General features: G+C 49.7%; 1 protein-coding gene across 1 annotated transcript; it reads right to left on the minus strand.

Moving 5' to 3' along the window:
- Positions 1–1,334: 1,334 nt before the first annotated feature.
- Positions 1,335–14,615, minus strand: SYPL2 (synaptophysin like 2). Its single transcript, XM_061410931.1, has 6 exons — positions 14,362–14,615; positions 14,122–14,196; positions 6,820–6,944; positions 5,284–5,485; positions 4,163–4,354; positions 1,335–2,637 (listed from the first exon to the last, which is right to left on the minus strand). Exons 1-6 carry the CDS (start codon positions 14,413–14,415, stop codon positions 2,491–2,493), a joined length of 795 nt encoding a protein of 264 aa, XP_061266915.1. The 5' UTR covers positions 14,416–14,615; the 3' UTR covers positions 1,335–2,490.
- Between the last annotated feature and the right edge of the window lie 1,665 nt (positions 14,616–16,280).

A 16,280-nucleotide genomic window follows, 5' to 3' on the forward strand; every position in this document is an offset into this window, starting at 1 on the left:
CAGAAGAAGGACATCTACAACCATAATAGTGGAGGGAACTCGTGTTCAGAAAAGGTCCAAGGTGGGCATCCTGGCAGGGTCAGAATTTACTAGGGCAAAGGCAAGTGCCCTGCCAGCTGGCTTCCTCCCGGCAGCTGGAGAAACCAGACACCTTGTCCTACCTCAGGCCCCACTAGGCAAAGTGGTGATGCCAGCCCTGGTTGGAGGGAACATGAGTCCTCTGAGGACAGTCCAGCCCTCTAAAAGTAATGAGGTGAAGCAGCCTTTCCTTTTAGGATGGCCATGAAGAGAGAGGCCATAGCCTAGATCAAGGCTCTTCTGGCTGAGAACAAGCCAGCCACTTGAAGAGGATAAAAGAGCCTTCTTGGCCCAAGGGAGAGCTCTGGGCTAGGAGTCCTTGGTAGGAGTGTATACCTACCCACCCCCTTTCCCTAGCTGAAGGGCCAATTAGTAACTTAGGCCCCCCAAATGAGAACACTTTATCCATCACATTTCAGATGAATTATAAATACGTACACAGAATGAAACATAGTTCCAGTAGAAGCTGCGCACAGACCCTCACAGGGGCCAACCTGAAGAACCATGAAGGAACCCCTTTGTTCTCTGAGGCTCTGGAGCTGCAGGCAAAGCTGTCCCACCTTGTCCTTGAGTAATCACAGGGACAGCTCAGGACAGAGAGAGGTTCAGACTTAGAAACACCCTCATCCCCATCTCCCAGCTTCCCTCCTCAAATCCTCTCCCCGAAAGCTAAAAAAACAAAATACCTAATTTTTCACTGAAGGAATCTGGGGCATTTGAAGATATAAATCTCACACTCCCCTATCAAGCGGGGAAACTCTGACCCAAAAGATTGGCCCAAAGTCAAAGGTCCTGCCACCCGGGTTCCCCAGTAATGCACATGTTACTGTGGAGGGTGCTGAGGAAGGTGAGGAGGTGGGAGGGGTTGACTCAGTCCTGAGGAGAAACTGGCACAGGACACACCCACCTTTGGGATGACAAATGGGCTAACTGGCACTGGTTTGGAAAATGGCTGGATCTGCCTTTGTCCTTCTTCCCTGGGCAGCTCTATGGCCAGGGCAGACTGAAACGTTTTGAGTGGCATGGGAGGCAGGTGGCCCTTATCCAGTCAGCAGTGACTCCTGGGCCCTGGGGTCCAGAGAGGGACTGAAGGAGGTATCAGGAAGAGGAGACACACCAAGGACAAATATGGAACTGGGTCCCGAAGTGAAGAAGCACCAATAGCATCGGCCTGCCCTGGACTGAGGTGGGGGTGAGGGGTGCGGGGATAGAGCCTGGAAAAAAATGAGGAGACAGAGGAGGAATGGAGGACAAAGTGAGAGGGCATATTCTTTCATAAAGGTGAGAAGGAGAAATGTGAACCAGCGTCCAGAGAAGGAGCAGGGAGGAGAAAAAAAAGAAGAGAGTGAAGGGGAAGTGGGCCCATCCATCCATGTCCCGGGGCTCTGGGGCAGCTTAGACTCGTGATGGTCCTTTTTCCTCCTTCCAGAGCCCCTAGCTGACCCCACAGGAATGAAAGGAAGGCCTGAACAGACTCAGAAAGGGATCTTGAATGCTTCAGATCCAAGAGGCTGGGGAAAGGAGCTGGACAGAGAGGCAGGAGGTGGGGAGGGCTGAAACAGAGAGCCTCCTCACCCCCTCATCTTGTGTCCCAAGTGTAAGACAAGCCCAAGAAGGGGGACAGGGAGAAAGGTAGAGTTTCTAGGGCAAGTAGGAGTTCAGAGTATTGGTGGAAAGTGCCCCAGCAGGGAGGGGTGGGAGAACTAAAGGAATAGAAAAAACTGATATCCCAGCAAGTTTCCTGGCTACTGTTTGTTCAAGTTGCAACTCAGTTGCAATTGGGACCCTCTGGAAGGCTGTTTTCTAGGCAAGTCAGCCTCCTGGGTTCAAACATGATGGACTCTGTGGGCAAACAGGGGCCAGAGGAGCGAGTGGGGAACATACTGAGCTCAGACTGATGTCAGGTCAGTGCAGACATGGGGCCTTGATGACAGCCACTGAAGAGAGGTCACTAAACCACTGGTGGGCACTCCATGCAAGAGAGCAGGGAGAAGGCTGCCAACCAATTTCCCCTCCCCCCACATTTATTGAAGCTGGACAGATCGATAGAAGTGGCAGCAAGGAACCAGTCTCAGGTCTCCTGACCCCAGCCCTTGCCTGCAGCAGAGGCTGGTTCTCAGAGGCTGTGAGGGTACATGTAAGACCCCAAGGAAGATGCCTGGGTCCAGGCAGTAGACAAGAAGCGCTGAGCTCCTGCCATCTGGGACTCCAGGAAGAGGAGGGATAGGAAGGCACTGGGAGGGCTGCCCAGGTTTCCAACAGCTGGTGCCTGCCCATCAGTGAAGACGTCTCAAAGCCCAGAATGATGGGGGAGGGAAGTTGGAGGAGAAGGAAGAGGGAGGTCCTGGAAGCCGGAGGTGGTTGAAGAGGTGCTGTTCTGTGCTGTTCTGTTCGGGAGTAGCTGGGGGCTGCTTACTGCTTCTCCACCGCTCCCTGCTCAGCTGCGCTCTCCGGGCTGGTGCCCTGACCCTGGTCCTGGCCCTGCCCATGCCACGGGGTCTCCTTGAACACAAACCAACAGTTCCCGGCCCACAGGAAGAAGTTGATAAAGCCGAAGAGCTGCAAAGACATGGTAGGGGGAGGAGGGAGGTCGTGAGAATAGGAAGGAAGGCATTGTGGGAACAGGGAGGAGGGATGCCTGCATGAGGTTGAGGGAGGGAGGCACAGAGGGTTAGAAAGACTGAAAGACAGAGGAGCACGGTTTAGGGCCATCACCCATTAAGGAGCTCTCTGATGAAGGTATCTAACTCTGTCTGCAGCATGCACCCAAATTGTGGCTTGGTCGCTGGGAGAATGTGATTCCTGGAGTGGAGCATCATGCAAAGCAGAGCAAAGAGCAAGGGCTCTCATGGTGCCTCGCCCAGCATCCTTGGGGCCTCCTGGGGTGGGCGGGGCCAGAGCTGTCCAAGGTGCTCCTTTCCTAGGGCAGCCACCCAGCTGGCTCTATCCAAATATTTACTCAAAATACTTAAAAAACTATCAGCAGGAAGTATTTAGGGGAGGTGTACAGATGTCTGCAATTAACTTTGAAATGCATTAACAATAAGATGGATTGATAGATGAACAGAGGCAGATAGATATGTGATAAAGCAAGTCTAGTAAAATGTTAATGGTACAGTCTAGTTGATTAGTGTGTGGGTGTTCATTGTAAAAATTCTTTCAACTTCACTGTACGTGAACATTTTTACAGTACAGTCTTGGGGGGGGGTGCAGGGAGGTGGAACCTATCATGAAAATTCCAGCAAGGTCTAGAAAGCTCCCTGGTGTACCAGCCATTAAACCTTTCAGTTACTGGGCTTTGGAGATGTTTTGACCATTTTCAGGGAGAGATTTCCCTAAGTAAAAGTCTCTCAGTCGTGTCCGACTCTGCGACCCCATAGATATACAGTCCATGGAATTCTCCAGGCCAGAATACTGGAGTAGGTAGCCTTTCCCTTCTCCAGGGGATCTTCCAAACCCAGGGATTGAACCCAGGTTTCTATCTGGGGATGTTTAAGCCAAAGCTTTCCAGGGCAGGGCTGAGGTGGCTGAGATGACAGGGGTACATTTGCAAAACTCAAGGCCTCAGCTATCTACCAACTGATATAGAGATATTTTGATGTTCTAACTAAGGTGGCCAATACATGCATACCAGCTGGACCCACCACTGCCCAAAACTCTTGTCCACCCTGGAGCTCCTTCTCATGCACTCTGGGTCAGCTCCCAGCTTTGAGCCCCACCACAGCCCTAGGCGCCCTCTTCATGTGCTCATCTGTGTGCACACACATACACATAAAGAGACAGGAGGAGTGGGAGGTGGTCTCAACGAGCATGCCAGGAGGTGGGGAGAATGGAGGGAAATGGGAGGCAGAGGGCAGAAGAGGGAAGAAATGGGAGGTTGAGTGGCCCTTCCCAAATGTCCCTTGGGGTCAGCCAGAGGCCAGCAGCCAGCGTGAAGCAGAGGGGATGTGCTGGTTGCAGGTGCTGGGGATACCAGCTGTGAGGACACCCTCCCTGTTCTTCTCAGCCCCTACTGCTGTGACTGGCCTGGGCATCAGGGACAGTGCTGCCTCCCCCACACCCCATCAGTGGCCACAACTCTCACCACGGAGATGTTGGCCAGTCCCATGGAGGGTGTGGCCCCGGCACTGCACACTGCTTCCTCTCCATGGCACACAGACATGGCGGCGGTCAGGCTGGATGGCCGTGTGGCCCCCTTGACATCAGTCAGGCCCTTGCCCCAGGCAGCTGCAGCTACCAGCCAAAAAAAGGTGAAGGAGACAGTCACACAGAAGTCCTGGGAGGAGCAGAGGGACAGGAAATACAGTCAGAAAGGAATCCATGATTCTGCACTTCTTTTCCTCTTGCCCTAACGCACTGTGATCCTGGGGTCCCAGGACAGCTGCCTCTTCCCATCCTACCTGACACCTGGAGGCTCAGGGAGCCTAGATCATTCTGGGGAATCTGCCATCAAGAGAATCCTGCCAGCCAGGGCTACCCTTGTCCATGCCCTCAGAACTGAGGTCAGGGAACAAGTCATCCATTGGTCAGTGTCATCCCCAAGCCCAAGCAGCCTAAACGCACCACGTTCCCCTGCCCCAGCCTTTGCTTTGATCACCATTGCTCAGTTACACCTGGTGGTAGAGTTAGGGCAGACTGCAGGAGATAAGTGGGGATCCCCTAAGGCACCCTTTCCACCTTGCATGCCTAGGATAAGGAGAAAGCAAAGGGGAAATAGTATTAATAATAGCTGGCACTTATGGAGGCTAACTATATACTAGATATTCTTATACCAGATATTTTATCCTTCCAAAACAGTGAGATAGTTATTGTTTTCTTTCCATTTTTTAGTCAAGGAAACTGACATTTAGAGAGGTTAAATAACTTGTCAAGAGCATATGGCTAGTAAGGGACATTGCTGGGGTTTGAACCCAAGCAAATCTGACTCCAGAGCCTGCTTCCTGAAGCTGTTGTGCCTCCTGTGAGCAGAGCAAGTGATGGGAAGTCGGTAGACACAGCCCTGAGACGTGGGCCTTCTACAGGCCCAAGGACCTGGCAACCCCAGCACCCAAAGGGACCAACAGCAAAGAGCTGCCAGGGAGATCGGGGAGGTTCACCTGCGAGGGTCAGGGACCCAGGAAAGCTGCCATGCTTGTCTTCAGCCCAGGATGTACACTTCCTCAGTATCTCCTCCCCACCCCATCCCTCCTGGCTGTGCCCACTCACCACCAGTGGGAAGCGCCTATTTTCCGTATAGAGTTTGTGGAAACGCAGGTAGATGACGAGCGCAGCGATGGTGTAGAAGAAGGAAAAGATGCCCAGGGTCACGAAGAACTCGGCAGGGGCAGAGAAGTCTCCCATGAGGTGCATGGTCTTGGAGGTGGATTCATCGTCACAGAGGGGCATCTCATACTGGACCCGGTTCAACCTGCAGGTGGCATGAAGCCAACCCTGAGCTCAGGGCGATCCTCTCCCTGTGCAAGCAGCAGGCCCTCCCTGCCCCAGGGGTAGTCCTGCTCCGGTTAACGCCCAAGGACTCTTGCAGAGCCGAGAGGGGCATGTAGGGAGGAAAGTTTGTGGAGGGAACCTTGGAGTCAAGACAGGAATTTCCCTGGAATTCTGGCCAAACTCTACCTCCCGCTCGGCCACCACCCCACATTCATCCATCCTGCCCAGACATGGTGACCCTGTATTCCCAAGTATCTCCAGGACCCTTTAAGTCATAACCACAATATATATAGTTCATCTATTTCTGTCAGCCAAACCATCAGGGGAATCAGCTTCATTCTGCCCCTGGGAAAGCACTGTGCCCAAGTTAAGATTGGAATTACCCGTTCTCAGACTTTAAGTCCCCCAGTGAGACTACATTAGACCAAAAACAAACACACTATTATGTGCAAGAGACAGCTGATCTAACTTGGATGCTGCTACTAGAAATTTCTGAAGAGGTGAGCCCTGTCCCTATTCTCCTCTGAACACTTGGGCTCCCCCTTCTCTAAGCTCCTAGATACCCAGGAAAGAGTATTCCCTTCTACCTCCTGGTCAAGGTGTGCCTCCTTGTATTCTGGTGGTACAGGTGAGTGTCCCCCTTCAGCTCTTTAGGATCTGAGTACTGAAAGCCTTCCTTACCTTCAAGGCAGGGAGGAGGCTATGGAGGGTGGAAGAGACTTGCCCAACTAGCCCAGACTCCTATAAGTCTCCACCCCACACAGTGGGGTTCTTTCTGTAGGAGCTGTCATTACCTGCTATTGGTTATTCATAGACTGGAACATTATTAAAACAAGGGTTTATCTGAGTTTCCCTTGTATTTTTCTCTGGCTGCTGCTGCTGCTGCTAAGTCGCTTCAGTCGTGTCCAACTCTGTGCGACCCAGAGATGGCAGCCCAACAGGCTCCCTCGTCCCTGGGATTCTCCAGGCAAGAACATTGGAGTGGATTGCCATTTCCTTCTCCAATGCATGAAAGAGAAAAGTGAAAGTGAAGTCGCTCAGTCGTGTCCGACTCATAGTAACCCCACGGACTGCAGCCTACCAGGATTCTCCATCCGTGGGATTTTCCAGGCAAGAGTGCTGGAGTAGGGTGCCATTGCCTTCTCCTGTCTGAAATTCCTAAAGGGCAGGAAGGGCCTGTGCCTTGTAATTCTATTTGAAACTGGAGTGGCACACAACAAAAGGTCTTTAGGTTTCTGGAGGAGGAAGAGACCATGCAGGTCCTCCCAATGCAATGAGAGAGGATGTGCTGGGTCAGAATCAGCTCATGCTCACCTGAAGGGATAGCCGAATGAAACAATGATGGCGCTCACATCCTTGGCTTCGTTGTTGCAGCGAACTGTTGCTCCTGTCTCCCCGCTGTAGGAGCCGCAGGACCCGAAGGCGAAAATAGCAAAGAGCTGAGAGAGAGTGAAGCCCGATTGAGAGTCAGAAGGTCTCAACTGGCCAAGATCTATCCCTCTGAACCACCCTCTCACTCCTAGCAGGTACAGATATGGGATGGGGCCAAGTGAAAGTGAAAATGAAAGTCACTCAGTCATGTCTGACTCTTTTTGACCCCACAGACTATAGTCCACTAGGGTCATCTGTCCATGGAATCTCCAGGCAAGAATACTGGAGTGGTTAGCCATTCCCAGGAGTCCCTTTAATCAAGTCCCTTCTGGCCAGGGACCCATGGCTTCTGCTGGTCTCCCAGCCTCAGGGTGCTCTGTTCACTGCACAGGATGCTGGACCAAATAGCCAAATGCATAGGGTTGACTTTGACTGCTACCTGGGAGGGAAATGAAGAGGGAGAAATGGGCAGTTTCTAAGTCTCCCCACTGGATGTGACATTGGAGACCACAGATAGCCTCCTTAAGATGATGACTAACACAAAGCAATTTAGGCTTTAGAAACTTCTATCTCAAAGGTGCACTTGAATTTCCTCCCCAAGGGAGAGGCATCCTAGAAATTCCCCTGTGCCAACTGAGATCAGGCATGCATGGAATTCTTTCCATTTCTCCTTTGAAGGCATCATTCAATCTTGTCATTACCTTCTTGCTAACTTACAGTGACTTCCTGCCTCAGTGGAGATATAGCTGGAGGGGACCACTTCTGCCAAGCCTTCAGAGGGACCAAGGGGGCAGGGGCTGGGCTGCTGTCCCACGGTACCACCAGCTAACTTCTCTTCCCCTAAAGGCACCTTTCCTTCAGCAACAGTGCTGGCTGGGTTACCAGCAGTCCTGGCTCAAACCCAGAGAAAAGTATCCTCCACTTGCCTTATCAGCCTTTGCTATTTCCCCAGTGGTGTTTCACTTTATAATCTGTTGATGCTGCCATTTCTCGGTGTTGAGAACCAAAGGCATTTCAGATTACTTGAATTGTTTTCCTCTTCACCTTTCATCACATGTTACTAAACCTCCTATCTTGAGTGAAATGGAATTTCCTCATCCTACAATTTTCTAATTTCTTCCTGGGGACACACACTTTGGTTAGAAAAGAAGGTGAGAAATTGGAATTTCTTATTCTCCCACATCATCTGTTGAGGCCCCATTTCCTGTGTTCTTACCATTGGCTTGTGCATGATATAATCCTTTGTGTTAAGCAGTGAGCTTACTCTGTTAATTGTTCACTTTTTGTATGTTTCTTTGTGATTCAGTATCTCAGACATGAATTACCTAGAAGACAGCTAATTCACATCCCAACCCTGCATCCAGAGTTGATAGAATAGAGTTGTGTGCATGGTATCTTGCTAATGCCCGATAGTGTTGTGGAAGGAAAAGAGAACTGGGTTAGGAGTCTGGAAATCTGGGTCCTAGTCCTGGTCCTGTCACTAATGAGCCAGTAACCTCTAACAAGCCATTCTGTTCTCGGTATCTCAGTTTCCTCATCTGTAAAACAAGAGGTTTGGAGCAGGCCATCCCAAGGCCTTTCCAGCTCTGTGGTTCTCTCACTCTGAGGGTAGCTCTCTCCATGTGTTCTTGGCTGGGTTTGCCAGCAGCTGCGCTCTGGCCCTGGGTGGTGTCCGGTGCCACTGCCCCACCTTGCATCGCCTGGCCTGGCAGATCTTCTCCAGGCTGGAGCCACTGACCCCTCTCTAAAGGTCATAATGGGTACCTCTCTGTTTCTAGGAGGCTTAATTCGAACAAACAAGAATTGTCTCCATCTTAACACTCCTCCAGGAAAGGAGATCGTATAATCTCTCTCCAGTGCCTGAATAACCTCCTGATCTGACTTAAACTACAGAGGCCACAGTAGAACCCTGTTTGCTCATCTTCTTGACAGAACTGAAGGGAAGTCACTCAAAACCTCTGCATCATTACCTTTACATACTCCAAGTGGCCTCCCTGGCATAACCATGGCACTCCTCTAGCTCATCCTCATAAGGATTCTCTAATCTTTTGTCAGCTCTGTGGTTCTGAGTCCTCGTGGAAGTTTCTTTGTTCCTCTTAGCTTCTGGTGTCCAGAACTGGACACAATTAGGACGTACCATTCTAGGAAGGGCAGACAGTTGGATATATTTTTACTGTTAGCAGTTAGTGAGTGGCTCTGTATAGGTCCCCCCTAAAAGTTGGCACTTCTCACCTAGGGCAATGAACAGTTAGTTATGGAGCTTCTGTTTTACCAGCACTCTCTTGACTGGCACTCCTGACCAGCTACAGAAAGATGTCATTTATTGAGCATCTACTATGTCCCAGGCATTGTTCTAGGCAATATGACTTATTAGTGAACAAAAAAGAAAAGCAAAATCTCTGTCTTCATGGAGCTTGTACCCTAGAGCTTCACTATCCACTATGGTAGCAATTAGCCAAATGTGGCTATTTACATTTAAATTAATTAAAATTAAATAACATTTAAGATTCAGTGGCTCGGTCACACTATCCACATTTCAGGTGCTCACTAGACACATGTGACTAGTAGGTTCCATGCTGAACCACACAGATTATAGAACTTTTCCATCATTGCAGAAAGTTCTGCTATGTCCAGAAGACAGGCTTAAGGTTCTAAAAATCCTGAACCCTGCTTTATGATTCCTCCATGGGCAAAATACACCCATAGTAACATTAGTATTAACTGTATTCTCTTCTATTCTGATTCTTTGAAAGTCAGGAGTCTCTAAACAACTTATATAATTTTATTAACCAGAATATATGGTTAAATCAGAACAACACAGTCAGAAGGTGTCAGATAACAGATGACAGTTTGCTATTAAGTGAACGGACGGGGGAATCTCGGGAAAATCTCTCAGGTTCACAGAACAGCAGAGCAAAAAGGATCTCAGAGATTATCAAGCGCAACAGTCTCATTTCATAGAGGTGGAAACTGAAGTCCCAAAAGATTAAGTGACTTTCCCAAGGTCACATTTAGCCAATGTGAGAGCCAAGCTTAGAATTCACAACTCCTGATTGCCGGTTCACTGCTCTTTCTATGTCATCCATTCATTAATCAACAAAGAGTTATTGAGTATCTACTTTGTGCCAGACGCTGCAGAATCCAAGATGAATAAGACCAGTACCTGCTCTCAAGAGTTTGCATCCAGAAAGGAGTCATGCTCAAATAAAAGCCAAAACATAACCCAGGATCACAGAATTATTAAGGCTGAAAAAAGATATCTCCAGTCTGTGCAGGGAGGATTGCAAAGAGGGAGGAAGTAGCTGTGCACCTTGGGATGCAGGAGCAGAGAAAGATGCTTTCCCAGCTCCTTCCACCTTTCTGCACCAGATATGCCTTTTTCCTGAACTGTATCAGGGGACTGAGCCACAGGGAAGAGTGCAGAAGACCAGTAATCACCCCTGTTACTAGACACCAAGCTGGTCATGAAGAACAGAAGCCAAGGAAAGATGGAGACCCTGAGACAAGGGGCATCTCCAGGGCTCTGATACCAACTAGCCTTCTTCCTCATGGGCCTGCATTGCTGGGAACAGCAGTGGCCACACTCTCCTCCTCCTCCTCCTCCTCTTCCTCTTTCTCCTGCCTCTGCATCTCTTTTGGAAAGATGTAAGAATAACCTTGCTAGTTTAAGGATGAGGCTCTACTTTGGTGCTGACTTGCTTTTTGGTGATAACCTTTGTCAGTCCTGAGAACACTAACATTTCCACTTAGCGCAGAGCACAAGGAAGACAAGATCTCCCCCAAAGCCTGTTCCCACAATCATCTCATTGGTTGTTACCGACTCTGATGGTGTGCTTTTGAATTCTCCATATTTATTGAAATACCTTATTTTCACTACTGAGACCCCAGAGCCAAATAAGTGACTTTGGTACCTCAAAGGTGAGTTACTGATCAAGGGCATGCCCAGTTAAACATAATATGACATTATCGGAACAGCGGGCTTCCCTTGTAAGAATCCGCTTGCAATGCAGGAGACCTGGGTTCGATCCTTGGATTGGGAAGATCCCCTGGAGAAGGGAAAGGTTACCAATTCCAGTATTCTGGCCTAGAAAATTCCATGGACTATACCCATGGGGTTGCAAAGAGTTGGACACGACTGAGCAACTTTCACTTTCACTTCATTGGAACAGTGACTGAATAATCCAAGCGATTCATACCTTACCCTCAGAGGGGGCTAAAGGGGAGAAGGAGGATAAGGAGAAAAAGGGGGCAACAGAGGTAGAGATGGTTGGATTACATCACCAATTCAATGGACATGAGTTTGAGCAAACTCCAGGAGATGGTGAAGGACAGGGAAGCCTCGCTTGATACAGTCCATGGGATCACAAAGAGTTGGACACAACTTAGCTAATGAACAAGAACAGAGTAGGGATTTGACAGTAACATCTAAATGATCTTACCAAAGGACAAGTCTAGCTGACAGTCTGCATAAGGGGGAAAGTTAGGGAGAATGAGAGGTCTGGGAACCAATACTTATTGAATACCTCTTGGATTGCCAGGCTCACCATGGTCTTCTCAGATGCTCCAATGCTTTACAGATATTGCTTTCTATAATCTTTCCAGAGAGCTCATGAGATGTATCTTACCCTCATTTACAGATAAGAAACTTAGACCCATGAAGATTTCATCACTTACCCCAGCTTCCATAGTTAGAAAGCTGAGAAAAACTAGTTCTCCAATAATTGGTATATGCCCATGTTCTTTGCCTAGCTTAGTGTAGACTCAGTGAGACCCCAGAACTGAAATTGAGGTGAGATTAGTTCATGTTAAAATTTTAAAAAGATACGCTAATAGAAGAATAACATTACTTTATCTCACCAGGATTCCAGTAAAAGCTTTGCTTTTTTGGTAATAGTGACAACAGAGTTTTCAGTTATCATTACAATAACTGCAAGCTTTGTGTGTGGTGTTTTTTCCCCTTTGTTGAGACAGGAGTATTTGATCCCTCCAAGCAGGAAATATGCAAAAAGTCCCAAATGATATTTTCACTGTCATTTTGGTGCTGGTTCCTGGGGCCAGTACCTGTGTTCACCTGGAGAGACTCAGGGCAAGTGAAACTCACTTTGAATTCAGGTTACCAGGTTGGCAGTAAAAGCAAAGCATATCTCTTTATGAGGCTACCCTTTGAATGAAAGCTGAGTTCAGAGCCTAGCCATGGACTCCTGGATTGAGTATTATGAGAGAAAAGCATAACTTCCTCTCTAAGAAACTGAGGATCTTAAAAGTCAAACAGGTTTTAACTCTTAGGGATCAGCGCCGACTGTGGACGAGACCAGGCATTGCTTTGTGCAGCCTTACAGAAATGTTATGGGTGTTGGCTGGGGTAGGTTTGGGAAAAGGATAGAAAGGTTGAAGAAAGAAGCCTTTCAGAATCCGCCCCCCACGGAGGATGATTCCGTGGTCTAATAACCTCATTGTTTTCCTCATCCCTTGACAGTCTTTCTCAAATTTCCCTTAGATCCAATTGTCTAGTTTAATGATAAAACCGTACTGTTTTATTTCCGGTTCTGCTCCTCTGGATTGCTCATAATGGCTTCCCAGCTCTGGATAGCAGACACATAGAGGCTTAAGATTACTCTTCCATGGCCCCCTCAGATACTCAAGGGGTGCGTCAGAGCAGGGAAGTGAGGAGAGGTGAAAGAGCTCAGTCAGCAGTTATTCCAAATGCTCTTGAGGCAGTAGGGAGAGTGGAAAGTCCCCACTAGGTCCCAGAGTTTGCACTTGGGAGCTCCCCAGGCTGGCCTGTAGCCCCAGTCAGGGTCTCAGATATGGGAAGATAACCCCAAATGCACTATTGCTTCTAAATTCCAGATCTGATGATTCTCATCCAAAGGACGATTTACGAATCAGTGACACAGTGTTAACTCCTGTCTCCAGTGAGTTAAAAGCCCTTTAGAACTCAATCCTCCTCAGTATTAATGGTAACTTATTCCCCAGCTGAATTTTGTGCTGAAAGCATATTAATTAAGTTATTCACACACCATTTGGTGTGCGGATTGTCTAACAAATCTCTTCTCTGATAGTGCGCTAAATGCTCCCGACAGGTCTTTATAATTTGAAAGAGTGACTGCACCTGTCCAGGATCCTAATTTATACACTGGGACGGACAGAGAACATGCTAAGGTCTCAAAGTACCAGTCAGGCAGGAGAAGATGGTGTTTCCCCTATACCACTACAGGGAAACTGAGGCCCTGGGCAAATGATTTCTTCAAGGCCACAGAATAAGTCTAATCAGGGTAATGTTCTGGCATGCCAACCTATTTAGAGCAGAAAGGGACTCTAGGGACGGTCTGATCAACATTTGATTAATACTGGAAACTGAAGCCCAAAGAAGAGATTTTTGCCAAGGTCAAGTAGATAGAAAAGGCAGGTCCAGGTCTGTATCCTAAGGCCCCAGCTTTCCAGCTCAATGTTCTATCTTAGTCTGTTGCTGCTACTGCTGCTATGTCACTTCAGTCGTGTCCGACTCTGTGTGACCCCATAGACGGCAGCCCACCAGGCTCCACCGTCCCTGGGATTCTCCAGGCAAGAGTACTGGAGTGGGTTGCCATTGCCTTCTCCATATCTTAGTCTACAAGGCACGTTCTGGCTGATTTTTATTGTCTTATTTTTCTTTTCTTTATTTCATCCTAGGGCCATGAAATCCATTCATTCATTCACGCACTTGCTCCCACAGTTACAGCAACGCAGATTACACGTGATCTCAATAGAGCAGGCCTGCCAGCCAGGACCCTGTCCCTTGAGTCCACCTCCAGGATCAGTCAGGCCCTGGCAGGTCTGGGGACAGGATGGTACCCGTCGCCTGCCTCCTTCCCTCCTCTGCCCTCCGCAGCTTTCCTCGTCCCCCTTGTCCTCCTCCCCCCTCCCGCCACCCAGGAGTGGTATGTGCAGGATCAGAGTTCTGGAAAGGTTACACCCGGGTCCTCTCGCCCGGGTGAAATGTGAGCGCCCTGGGCAAAAGCTCCTTGCACATAGAAGGACTGAATCCGGGACTCCGCATGCCTCGTTCCTCACCCTCCTGCCACCAAGTGCTGGAGAAGCAACCCCAGCGCACCCCTCCCCCGCCCACCTGTCGCCGCCCCCCACCCTTCCGCCCGGCCAGCCGCAGCACCTCCCCACCCCACCCCCCAACTCCGGCCACATTGCTTAGGGTCAGCGTCACAGCCCAGGCTCCCGAAATAGCCCTCGGCTGGGGCTGCAACTCACCCACTGGAGAACTTTGATGAAGCCCAGCGGCTCCTCCAGCCGCCGCCAGCGCAGCCCCACGAGCAGGCGGTCCACCTGCAGAGACACAGCCCGCCCGGGGTCAGGGCGGTGGAGGACCAGGGAGGGCGCTGCCCTCTTTCTCCCACTCACATTCGGGAGAAGGGGAGGAATAAGGGTCGGCCCGACACCCCGGTAGAGGACGAGAGGCGAGAGGGAGCCTCAGGGGCGTGAGGGGAGTACCTGCTGGCGCGGCGACTTGTCCGCGGTGCGGCTGGAGCTCTCCGTCGAGGACATGCTGGCGCAGCGGGGCCGGGGCGCGGCGCGGGGGCTTCGGGGGCTGCGGGGACTGTGGTGGGGCTGAGGGCTGCTGACCCGCGGCGCGGGAAGCGGGCGGTACCGGAGCTGGAGCGGCCGTCGGCCGCCCGGGATCCAGGCTGGCTGGGTGAGTCGCGGGGGGCGCTGCTGCTCGCGCTCTCCGAGGCCGCGGCCGCCGCTCTGCCCGGCCGGTTGCAGAAAGCCCCCGAGTCCAATTCAAACTTCTGTCAAACTCGCGAACCAACTTGGCAGCCGAGTCACGTGGCGCCCGCTCGCGAGCCGTCCTCCCGCCCCCTTAGCTCCCGGGTCCCTGCCCGCGGGACTCCTTAAAGGGACCTGTGGCCTCTGCGGGCAGTTCGGCCGCGAGGGGGCTCCGGTTCTTTGCCAGAACCTCCAGGGGTCAGCGAGACACCGCGGCCACCCGACCCACAACCCAAGTGGGGAACTGGCCCGGGGCGCTGGCAGTCACCGGCTCCCAAGTTTATCTTTCCCAACTTTCCTGGATTTGGAACTTCTCAGTGCCTTTCTTCTTCCTCAACATGTAGAACCTAAAGCATTCTCATCAAAGCATTATTATCAGTGCTGAAATAAAGTTCTAAAACTTCTGGTTAGCAAACTGCTTTCTCCCCAAATCTTCAAAGCCAGAACAGATGAAAAGGGCAATAGAAGATATCCAGTTTTTGCTGTCTAGTTAGGCGTTGCTTTAATTTTTTCACAGCAAAAACCATTCTTACCTTAGTGATGTAAAAGTTATGGATCACTGAAAAGTATAAACTCAGCCTCCTTTAAAATAGCCACTGCCATTTAAATGAGAGTGAAAAATAGTCTTTGAGGAATGGAGAGGGCTCAGAAGATGTACATTGTGTTGAAAATTTGACGTTATTACTTACGATCCACCATAAATCGGTCCCTAATTTTCAAATTGGGTTCTGCACGAGCCGGAATAAGTAATGATGCATATTACACGTTCGGTTTACAGGAGTGTAAATGTTAAGTACTGAGAGGTTAAGTGATTTGTCCAAAGTCACTGAGCGAGCCAGTGGGGATGGGGGTGGGGCATATAGTCAAAGAAACTGCCTTCACCTTCTAAAAATTGGCTGTAAATGTGTATCCATCGCCTGAGTATCATTCCTGGAAGTCCCTTCTGGTACTTCAGAATGACTTCTGAGGGAACATTTAGCTATTATTAATGCGATTTGTCCCCTAAGTAAGTGCCTTCCAAGCTTGGAGGTGGTCAGTGAGGGGAGTCAAGTCACCTGGGCTTGAAGGGAATTTCTCCAGTGGACTTGCATGCAAATCTAGGCTAAGCAAGGAACTGCTGAGTGAGTCCCCAATCCATGAATGCCTACATGCTCAGTTGTGACCAACTCTGTGGCCCTATGGACTGTAGCCTGCCAGGCTCTTTTGTCCATGGCGTATCTCAGGCAAGAATACGGTAGTGGGTTGCCATTTCCTTCTCCAGGGGGTCTTGCAGACCCAGGGATTGAACCTGTATCTCTTGTATCTCCTGCACTGGCAAGTAGATTCTTCACTACAGTGCCACCTGGGAAGCCCCCCTCCTCAAACCAGTTGTTAATAAATTATCCTGCAGTCTCAGAGATTCCTTTTCTATGGAATAGGGATAATAATTTCTGTCCTTATTTCATAAAGTGATCAGCAGCTTAAGTGGTATAAGGTATGTAAATACCCACACTACACACATGAAATAATACACTCATTAGCAATGTCAACAACAATATGCATGTGGAATACAATGCAATCAGAGAAGAATCAGAATAACACAGCAAAATTCCACATACCCACCAATCAGCCTTGTGAAATTTTAACACTCTTCCTCATTTGTC

This window comes from Bos javanicus, chromosome 3, assembly GCF_032452875.1.
Source record: "Bos javanicus breed banteng chromosome 3, ARS-OSU_banteng_1.0, whole genome shotgun sequence".
In the NCBI taxonomy this organism is placed as follows: Eukaryota; Metazoa; Chordata; class Mammalia; order Artiodactyla; family Bovidae; genus Bos; species Bos javanicus.

What these genes read in the sequence shown, in the direction of transcription:
- SYPL2 (XM_061410931.1), bottom strand. Translation starts at nt 14,415, where the DNA reads ATGTCCTCGACGGAGAGCTCCAGCCGCACCGCGGACAAGTCGCCGCGC. An exon ending in ACAAGTCGCCGCGCCAGCAG is followed by an intron (nt 14,197 to 14,361) that starts GTACTCCCCTCA and finishes GTGTCTCTGCAG; the next exon opens with GTGGACCGCCTGCTCGTGGG. An exon ending in ATAGGCGCTTCCCACTGGTG is followed by an intron (nt 4,355 to 5,283) that starts GTGAGTGGGCAC and finishes TGCTCCTCCCAG; the next exon opens with GACTTCTGTGTGACTGTCTC.